The sequence below is a fragment of the Glandiceps talaboti genome, chromosome 21 (assembly GCF_964340395.1).
Source record: "Glandiceps talaboti chromosome 21, keGlaTala1.1, whole genome shotgun sequence".
In the NCBI taxonomy this organism is placed as follows: domain Eukaryota; kingdom Metazoa; phylum Hemichordata; class Enteropneusta; family Spengelidae; genus Glandiceps; species Glandiceps talaboti.
Window position 1 is genome coordinate 260,989 of NC_135569.1, and position 11,512 is coordinate 272,500.

The following is an 11,512-nucleotide window of genomic DNA, read 5'->3' on the forward strand; positions in this document are numbered from 1 at the left end:
ACTGCTTTATAATAATGCTACCATAACAATGACTTCATTGTCCATGGTCAATGTAGTTATCTGCAGCCTGTCAATGTTTTGTACAAGGTTCTAACACTGTAATGATGTCTTGATTGTTATAACCAATACTCATATACACCAAGGTGACACTGAAAACAATTACAATTATTTATTCACCTTGAGCATTACTGCTCATCAGTAACGTACAAAAAACACTGTGAAAAGACAGTACAGATTCCATCGATTGCGTCAACATTTTATGGTTTAGTTCTCCAGGGTTAGTTTTCCATTGACTGCTAGTTTAGTTGTCTGATAGGGCTATATTATAATCAATGCTACCGGGGCTACTAGCCATTTTCCAAAGGTGTACAATACAAACTGATAGCCAGTCATTTCAGTGGTGTGGCCGGGTTGGAATCCCACCGTGATCACTTTTGATTTTATGGTATGGATTAAAATTCAATCACTTCAACCATGTATTTTGATGGCATGAGTTGAAATCCAACCACTTACACCATGTAAATTAAGGTGTTCATTCATTTCTAAACTTTATTGGGCCAGACTCTCCAAGGTATACCCACGGTATTCTTTCACACTCTGTTTAATTATTTTGGCCACTGTTGTATAGTTTTGATTATTTTAGGAACATGGAAAAAAGTATGATTGTATTAAATTTATAACTGGAGTCATAGAATAATCATAGATAGATGAATAAACAATTTGATACAACAGGCAGGTAAACTGTGGTACATTGGCACTGACTTAGTTTGATAGGTTTAATACAACAGGCAGGTAAACTGTGGTACATTGGCGAGGACTTAATTTGATAGGTTTGATACTAAGTGACTGGTGTTCATTAGCACTGAAATGATTTAATTTGATACAACAGGCAGGTAAACTGTGGTACATTGGCACTGACTGAGTTTGATGGGTTAAATAAAACTGATAGCTACAACTCATAATTTTTTTTAATTTTTTTTTTTGAGATGAAACATCTAAGGTACTGTTATTTCACAAGGGAGAGATTGAAAAATGGAAAGTTGATTTTTTTCAAGTTGACTGTAAGGTTGAAGAATAAACAAGTTGTCTGAAGTCAAAGCTTTATTTTTACCAGTTGTAGATATTGGGTGGTGGACAAAGACAACACAAATCTTGAAGACTTGTTAAAGTTTTTGTACATATGACAGCTAGGCACTTTGACCAAACAATCCAGAATCAATTTACACAACAGGATTACACTTGGTTGAAACCATAACAAACATTGTCAATTGAAAACATTTTCCTAAACAACATCCCATCCTCTGAGTCTGTCCTAAGTTGGTATAATCATTTGTTTTCTAACAGGAGGATTGATCCAAACACAGTTAGTGAAATGTTGAAGGATTGTACGTTGTTGAGGGGGGGGGGGGGGGGGGGGGAGTTAATGTAAGAAGCAGTTGTCATTTTAAGGTCTCAGGAGAACTGGAAAGTCATATTTTGGTCATTGTTAGATATCTTTCAACACATCACTGTGTAAATTAGTTAAAGAGTTGAGTCAATATAGTATGTCTGAAGACCCCTACCATCTGTACAAATTAGAAACTTCAACAGACAGAGTTAGTTTAAACATCAAGCCTACGATATCCTTTGTTGTGTTGTTGTTGTTGTTGTTGTTGTTGTTGTTGTTGTTGTTGTTTTGGTGAAGTGAGGATAAAGATTACAAGAGGGTGCCCCAGATTTGGCAAAGTGAGGGTAAGGATTAGCCTAGAATTTGGTCATAGCCACTGAAAGTAGGGCAATATGCACAACGCCATGAACAAAATGTGTGTAAAGAAACTCACTCACACACTTAAAAGAGCATTATATACAGTAATAGGTATGTTTTGATAACTGGTAGTCAATGATGAAATAGTACAGCAAGAACAAGATGGTGTCTGTTGTGTCTTTACACTGCAATACTTAACTGTTCTGGCCCTCATTGCATTTCAGGCCTTAAAACAGCTAGTGAACAGCACTCCTAGTGGCCAAACTATGAAATCTTTTATCTCTCTGATGGGAGTTTTTACCATGTTTATCTTCATCATGATAGTATTAAAAAGCTGCTAACACTGGTAACAGTTGGGGGGGGGGGGTCCTAGTTAAACATATATAGCTTACCCTTGTGTTAATTTTTGTGTGAAACCCTGGTGAGGTAGATTTGAAAATCAGGTAGATCTGTTGATGAAACTGGTAGCAGACCGAATGGGAGGGAAAGAGAATCTAGTCAAACATACAAATAAGTTTCCCTTATCATCCTTGATAGCGATGTTCGGTCATGTGTCGTATTGTATCGGAATAACATCTGAGGTCTAGCAACTAGACTAAGGATATTGCAGCTTGTGATGAATTAAAAATTATGGTAGATTACTGCTTACAAATTTATAAAACTTATGGTAAAAAACTTACCTGAAGTACATGATATAGTGGTATGGCCCTGTGTATTTCTGTAGTGGGACAGTCTATTTTCACAGGTTTGTAGGGTCCACAGGAATTCAAATTATCACTACAAGGAACAAGATGAATTCAGCATACAGAAATGTAATAGTGTGTTTGAAGTAACTATAGAATGAAATGAATTTTACTCTTACTAGTACAAATTAAGCCTTTGAATCAAACAGCCTAAAAATGTGCCTTTGAATTCTTACAAATACAATCTTAGATTTTCTCGCAAAGTTTCTAAAAGTTTCATCTCAGGTGTTGGCTTGAACTCATAATGAACTGCATGTAGGAATGCAAGTTCTATATTTTATTTTTTTTTTGAGAAATTTTAACTTTCATTAATTGTAAGTTTCTAATTGCAGGTTTTACTGCTAATATATTTACAGTCTGTTCTGAAATTATCTGAGAATTCCAAGTACAATTATTAATTTATTTCATTTCTGTATATTTTGTACATATTTTAGAGAGATTTACAAAGACTGTTTATTTCCTTTTGATAAGAGAACAAATGTACATACCGGTACATGTACTTAGTTCTCAATTAAACACAAGTAAATGACACAGCACATTGATTTTAATAGCAAGACTAAAAGTGTATATTTTATTTTCACAAAAACCATGTGGAAAATATGCATTATGCAGATAACTATATTCCCTGATATTATCAAACAATATGTAATCCAATTTTTTAGATTATAAAATTTGGTTTACTGTATGTCTAATTGTCATTCTGGTGTGTGTAAAAGTAAAGTTAGATTCTAAATTGAACTGACTCAAAACAGTAAACATAGGGAATCTTAAATACATACTTGCATTCATTTTCAGAAGGTTAGGGGGGTTCAGCTGAATACCATACTCATAGCTGTTATTTCAATATGGTAAAAAAATTGAATAATCAAGATTACTTACAACTAAAAGATTAAAGATGAATTTGTTCCAACTTTTCAAGTTTTTTTATGAATAATTTTCCCCCAGAAGATAGTATAATTTAGATATTCTATGCATAGTATAAAAAAGCATAGTGTAAAAAGTTACAGTTTTTCAAAGATTTATAAAATTAAAACATAAAAGTTTAATAAAGAGGTAATGATTTTACATAGAATATACAAAGAAACTGTATTTTGCAAATATCATGAAGTTTCTGAGTTTGGCATAACAAATAGAATATTATGATGATGATGATGATGATACAGATAGTGTTGAAAGATTCTGTGGAGAATAGACAGACACAAAAATTCATTGCATACATTCTTTTAATGTAATTGTTCCCATGGAGTGGTCAGCAATTGAAAAAGTGTCCAAAATGAGGAATCTATCAATCTAAGGCTAAGGATAGTGTGTGGATAGTCTAGTGCTATCCAAGCATCAAAATGTCAAGATCTCTCTTTACGTCTAGCTCAATGAGATCTTATTTCAAATTCAAACAAAGTCATCCACACTATCACTAACATCATGTCTTTGTTAATCAATCACAGAAGTCTGCCCAATAATTACAGTTGGTGTTTATTGGGAGCAGTTACCTAACGTCCAAATACAGTATATTTATCAGATCAGGATGCTATTTATACATTGTTTACATCATTCTAATAATTAGGATTTACTCAATTGAGTGAAAAACTCTTGGTTCTTGATTTCTCATTGAGCTAAACAAGGTAAAGAGATAATTTGCTACCATGTGTAGCATCTAGACTAGTGTTTGGAAGTTATTTGCTGGTTTTGAACTTGAAGTTTCTTATGAACTGAATAAAACCTTTATCAATTCATGTTGAGCAAAGGTGTGTATTGTTAAACAATACTATATCAAATACACAAGTCAAAAAATGTGACTATGTCAGAACTTTTATTTCATGCCATTTTGCAAAATACTATATTTTAATTTTTTAATTTTGAGTGATGTCAAAATAATATATTAAGTGAAGAAGGAAAGTTGTGGTACAAAATAAAATTGATTTCAATCCAAGTATGAGATGTTGAGATTTGATACTGGGCAGGCCCACTTTTTATGATGAAATGTTTATAATTATTGTATATCAAATTTTGTAAGATTATCAGAAAGATTTCTGTAAAAAGTTTAAAGTGTAGATCACTTGTATGTTGAATAAACTTAACTGTTTTGTATATATTTGATCATTTTTGGAAAGTTATTTAACTTTCCTGTTTCTGCATAAATAAATGACTGGAAGAAATTTTTCGTTCATTTGACTCAATTAAGTGATGAGGTCATGATGGTTGAATGATTAGGAGGGACTGGCTTGCAGTCTACAAGTTGCTGGTTCAAGCCTCAACACTGCTGTTTGTTTAGGAGGGACTGGCTTGCAATCTACAAGTTGCTGGTTCAAGCCTCAATGCTGTTGTTTGTTTAGGAGGGACTGGCTTGCAATCTACAAGTTGCTGGTTCAAGCCTCAACACTGCTGTTTGTTTAGGAGGGACTGGCTTGCAATCTGCAAGTTGCTGGTTCAAGCCTCAACACTGCTGTTTGTTTAGGAGGGACTGGCTTGCAATCTACAAGTTGCTGGTTCAAGCCTCAATGCTGTTGTTTGTTTAGGAGGGACTGGCTTGCAATCTACAAGTTGCTGGTTCAAGCCTCAACACTGCTGTTTGTTTAGGAGGGACTGGCTTGCAATCTGCAAGTTGCTGGTTCAAGCCTCAACACTGCTGTTTGTTTAGGAGGGACTGGCTTACAATCTACAAGTTGCTGGTTCAAGCCTCAATACTGCTGTTTGTTTCTGAATGGCTAGGTCCTTGCACATGATTGAACAATAAGTATGCTCCTGATGTGACCACACTGATTGTATCACATGAATCACTAATCAGTATGACATGTGTAAAGGACTGTTGTAAAATGATTTATACAATCTTTACATCATTTTTATAAATTTGAAAGAATATCAGCAAATGTGAGTGAAATTAGTATAGTACAAATTCAAACTTTATTTCAAATTATCACAAAATACTTCAAAACTTACTTTACAAGGTGTATGTATTTAAATATTATACAACATGAAATATAAGTGTACATATTACACAACATGAAACATAAGTGTACAAATTATACAACATGAAATAAAACTACACAACACTTCCCATTTATGGCAGAACACTTAAAGGCCAAGGTTTTACTCCTAGGTTCTTACATTAATACTATCTTTCATAGAGCATAGAATAGAATCATTCTTTTGTTCAGAACCAACTTTTTCTATATCTCTGTCAAATACGTGATTTTATAGTATACCCAAATTTCAGTCCTTATGCAGCCTATGTCTATAAGTATGTAAATACATAATTCCATAACAAATCTTACATTGTTGCTAGCCCATCTGTGTAGGAATACTGCATCAACATTAAAATGTTAACAACTGACCAAGCTGAACTTGTTATCAATGAATCTGCCAGATGTGATTAACATGAGGATGACGGTCAATACAATTTCTCAGACAGTGCCAAAACTCATCTCGTGTTCTCTCAGTATACATTCTCCATTTATTCTGATTTTTCTTGCAGAGAGGAAAGCGTAAAATTTGTGGTAATTTGTTGCCTGGTATCTCATCCAGATTAACAAACACCATAACATTCATGCTATCATCAAAAAGTTTCTGAAAAGCAGTTGTTAATTCATACATACAAACTCCATTTTCAATAAAATTCTGAGATATCACAAATAAAGTCTTTCTACTATGCTTCCAAATCAGATCAGCAATACGACTCGGTTTAGTCATTCCTGGTGACAGATCTCGACACTTTATATGAACTTTCAACTCCAGAGTATTTTCCAAATAAGGAAGTAAGTTGTCCAATGTCCAGTTTTCGTCTTCATCACAGCATGAAATGTTGATGTCGTATTCGTAGTTAATGTCATGCTCAGGCAGATGTTCATACGCATGACAGGTGCACTTCAGTCGTAACAGGAAATAGTAATATTTAATTTCATAACGAAAGAGCCGAAACACAATAAAAATAATACACAAACCTGCCAGCAATGCAGAGATTATGACTTGCAAAATAAAATACTTATCACATATAATTGGTTGATAGGGATCTACATCAATTATTGATTTTTCATGCAGATCATTTGGTATATCACATCGAAAATCCTGAAACCAGTAGGGCTTATTTTTGTAACTTTCATAATGCGACGTTAACTTTATGCCTTTAGAGATCGTAGACTTCACATAATCAAAGAAAGTTATAATACCACAACTGCATTCATACTTGTTCTTATCAAGGTAAAGATACGAAAGTTTTGTAAGTTCAGAAAACATACTACTGTCAATTCGGTCAAGAGCATTATTATGGAGATCAAGAGTGTGTAATTTAGTTAGTCCATTCCAGCTAGATTTTTCTATAGATGCTATACCGTTGATGCTTAAATCCAGGTGTTTCAGATTGGTCAGATTAGCAAACACATTCTTTGGAATTTTGGTGATGTGGTTATCTTTGATTTTCAAATACTCTAAATTAGAAAGATGAGAGAACATTTTCCAGGGAAAGTAATCCATATCAAAATGAGTCATTGATGAGACAGACAACATTTGTAAGTTCTCAAATGCCTTGTGGTTGTCATACATGTAATCCCCAACCATACTAAAGTCATCAATGAAGGAGGCTGAAAAATCTAACTTTTGAATATGGCTTGTGTGATTTGGACACTTCACAGACATGTCATCGAAGGGAATCTCATATCTGCTATGTATCCAGGCATGAGACACATTCAGTATTTTCAAACTCAGCAAGTTACAGAGAGGCAAATGGAATCCATTTCCCATAGTATTTCCACTTAAATCCAACATTTCAATACTGGAAAGGTCGTCAAAGTATTCCCGACCAATGCGTAATTTTCCTTGATCTGCGAGGTTCAATGTTGTAAGATTTTTCAAACCCATAAATGCCCCCTTTTGCCACAATGCTAGTATATTTTCAGAAAGAATTAAAGAAATCAGTGGAAAGTTTGGTGAGAAATTAAAAGTTCCTGGCCATATTGTCCATATATAATTATCGTTCAGATTTAGATGTTTTAATTTATGCAAACCAATGAATGCATTAACATTAATTCTGTTAATCATATTGTGAGCTAGATTGAGGATTGTCAGAGATGTATAATTTTCAAACGTGTTATTTGGAACAAAAGATATGGCATTACAGCTTAGATCTAGTTCCTGTAGTGAGGACTTATTTATTGGCTGGATTGCGTATTCTAACATGGATGGCAGAATGAATGATCCCTGTAGTACTGTAACGTTGCTTAGTATCAGACTCTCCACAGATGCTTTGGTGATTTCAGAATTGTCCCAGTGAATAGATGTGTCTGTAGGAACATGAGATAAGAGAGTCGTGGAACGGAGGTTGAGAAGTGAAATATGAGATAAAAACCGAAATGCAGAAAAATATGCAGAGCCAGTACAGTTATTGTTATTGAACTGAAGGTCTGTTAATTGGTTACTAATTCCTTGAAAAGTGTCTGAAGTGAGATGACTGTCATTCATAACAGCAGTTAGTTCAACATACACTAAATTTTGGCACTGTTTGTAAGTGCCATCGAAGAGTATTGATGCCAGTGCATTGTAACTGTATTTCAGCGTTGTTAGCGAAGAAGCATAAGTGCACAAATTAGTTGTCACTGTTTTCAAGTTGTTCGAACTCAGATCAAGATATTCCAATTTACTGAGGCCTTGAAAAGATATTCCAGCGAGATTATGTAGATTATTTCCTGCTAGAGATAAAGTTTTCAGGTTTTGTAGTTTGTTGAAGATGTAACTCTGTAGTGACGAAATAGTACATTTCTCTAAAACCAAGACCTGTAACTTTGTAAGTCCAGAAAACATTTGATTCGTGAGTTCATGAAAATGACACCTACTGAAATACAACTCCTCCAGATTAAGCTGTTCATGGAAGGCATTGTCAGATAGTGATGATATTGGGTTATTCCTCAGGTTAAGAACTCTTAGAGTAAGATCCTTAAATGTAACTCTGTTTATTTTAGTCAGTAAATTATTCCCAAGGTCAAGATACTGCAGTTTGCCAACTCCCACAAATGCATAGGGTTCAATGGTGGTAATATTATTGGAATTAAGCCACACAGATTTGAGTTTGCTGAAGCCTTTAAACATCCTAGACTTAACTGCTTCAAGTTTATTGAGATTCAACCACAGTTCTTTGATAGAGTTCCTATCACATGGTAGTTTCTTAGGGATTGCCATCAAGTGCTGATGGCTACAGTCTACTTGAGTGTGGTCATAGTAATCTAGATGGCAGGCTTGGTGTTTGTATAAGTCATTGCAGTAACTAACGGTGATGTGGAGAAGTGAGATAACCAACATACAGGTGACAGACTGCTTTAGATCCATCCTGATACTGAGTCTTCTTCTAGCCGTTGTGTGTATGCATCAACCAATCACCTGATATATCAATAAAAAATTAAAAAATAGAAAAGGATTTGGACTTTTGGATGTGGGTGAATATTTACACATATCACAAGTGATAGGAATACTACAGTACTATACTATCATAAGGGAGTGTTTAGACTTTACAGGTGGGGGGTCATCACTTTTACAAAGGGGTGTCAAAATATTTTTAGTTTGTTTACGGGGTTGTTGGTTGTTTCAAGAAGGGCTCACATCGAGGGGGGGGGGGGGGGGGGTTAAGTCTATTCCAGTACATTAACATACATAAAAATCTGCCAGCCTTCCACCAGCTTTAAAAACTTAAATCTTCTTAATATTCATGCTATATTATTGCTATGGACACAGTCATTCTTGTAATATGGACGTATATGGATACTGCAGCCAATCAATTGTTCATTTTACATAATAATCAGTAAAAAAGGAGAACATTTTGGATTTTTGGATTAATATTTAGAGAATATATCACAATTAAATTCTCATGATATTGACATTAAAAATCCTCCAAGCTTACTGATATGGGCATTATTATATAGTAGGTGAGTATTTCTTTGAACCATAGACACTGTCTACCAATTATTATAGGTTATACTAAATAGTCTGGTAATTTTATTAGGCAAAGAAATCAGTTTACATTTCCATGTACTGTATCCTGTGGACATCATTGCAATGTAACCTTTCACCATTAACCCTGAACATTGACCTTCTGTATACCTAATTCCAGGAATTGACTCAAAGTAAACATTTTTCTCACAAACATTAATGAGAATCAATGACCAGTAATTATAAAGTCAAAAGTTGTACCGTAATATCTGCTAACTACCTTGTAGTAAATTGATTTGATTGATTCTCTAACGTGACAGAATCTTGACAAACATTGACTTTGTGATTTGATTTACTGTAAATTTACAGACCTTGTGAGTAGGAGTCATAGTTGTGAAAGTAAAACTTAATTTCATTCTAACTTTAGTACTTGTGATCATAAACAAGGTTCGTCTGAAAATATTTATGTGAAGACTCAGCGACATATTACTGCTGTCTCTGTGTGATGGTGTCTCTCCCTTCCCACTTATCCCCCAGCTCCCACAGAGTATCATTTTACTAGGAAATAAAATTATGTCAGCAGACAAGACACCCTTATGATACTACCGGTACATACTCATTTATTTAAAATATTATTTTCATGTTGACATAATTTTGCACAGAAATTATGGACTTTTTTATGTTACTACTTTGTTGAAGGCCCAGGACAAAGATTGTGTGTTTTTTATAAACATCACAGCAAATTTTAGAGAAAATTATTAAAGCTTATAGCTTACAGATATTTCCATTGTCAAATCTAAAAACTATGAATCAGGAAGTTCTATTTCATCATACAAACTTTTACCGACCCTTGACCTGCTTCTGTATCATTTTCATAACTTTTTGCAAGACTACGGTATAGTGAATGAAATTAACTAACTGAGTGATCTTGTCTAGGACAGATAGAAAGTCATGTAAAAAGCATACAGCATACATGAAGACAGCTATATATAATGTCACATACCTGTTTCTTCTTATAGTATACTGCTAGGTCTTGTACCAACTTTGCTAGTAGTAAGTAGTAGTGCATGCAAGTTACAAGTGCCTCTCTTAACAGCTGGAAAGATAAGTAACTGCCACCACCAAGTAAAATTATAGCATGTTGTAACAGCTGACATGTTCCTTCTACAGAGGTACTTTATCTGAAACTACGTTCAGTTATCAAAGTTGAGGTTATTTCCTTGAATTGTGTGGGTGTACCTAAAGTGGGTGTGCATGCACATTTCATTGGAAAGACCCAGTCATGTGATAACATGTGACCACTGATAGGCAATACACAAATATTAGCATAGCAAAAGACACCAGACTTTAATATATTCAGTCTACCAGTACACAGTGTCTAGGGTGTAGACATATATGGAATGTGATGTGTTCAGGTCACAACTAAGATCACTGGACTACTTTGACCCTATTGTAAGATGATATCACTTGTCACTCTCAATTGCTAGTCAGCAAAGCAAAGAAAGTACAAGTACTATGTAGGTGTTATTTTAACAAGGCCATACCATATAGAGTAAACAAGGTGTCTGGTTTCATCACGTTGAATACTTGCTCCAGTCTATTTATTGGCCCTACCTACAATTTTGTGTAAAGTAATTTTAAGTAAATAAAGTAAACTATTTCTATACTATACTATTATTACAGTTAGTAATAATAATTATTTATTAGGCATACTCAAATAGCACTGGCCTTAAAGTAGTACATTTCTGACAAATAAATAATTACACACATATTGGAGGGCTTGAAAGAAAAAAAGAAAGCACATGACTCCATAACCAGGACTGCAGTACAGATTCCAAGCCAGCCACTCTAACCATTCAACCATCATGACTCCATAACCAGGACTGCAGTACAGATTCCAAGCCAGCCACTCTAACCATTCAACCATCATGACTCCATAACCAGGACTGCAGTACAGATTCCAAGCCAGCCACTCTAACCATTCAACCATCATGACTCCATAACCAGGACTGCAGTACAGATTCCAAGCCAGCCACTCTAACCATTCAACCATCATGACTCCATAACCAGGACTGCAGTACAGATTCCAAGCCAGCCACTCTAACCATTCAACCAT

At 34.6% G+C, this 11,512-nt stretch overlaps 2 protein-coding genes across 2 annotated transcripts in view; one reads left to right on the forward strand and one right to left on the reverse strand.

The window, feature by feature from the left end:
- The window catches only part of LOC144451554 (serine/threonine-protein kinase mTOR-like), a 109,220-nt gene that overhangs the window by 82,804 nt on the left and 14,904 nt on the right, over positions 1-11,512 (forward strand). The gene's annotated exons all lie outside the window — the stretch shown is intronic.
- On the reverse strand, positions 5,488-8,784 carry LOC144451555 (uncharacterized). Its single transcript, XM_078142432.1, has one exon. The coding sequence runs from the start codon at positions 8,770-8,772 to the stop codon at positions 5,836-5,838; it is 2,937 nt and encodes a 978-aa protein (XP_077998558.1). The 5' UTR covers positions 8,773-8,784; the 3' UTR covers positions 5,488-5,835.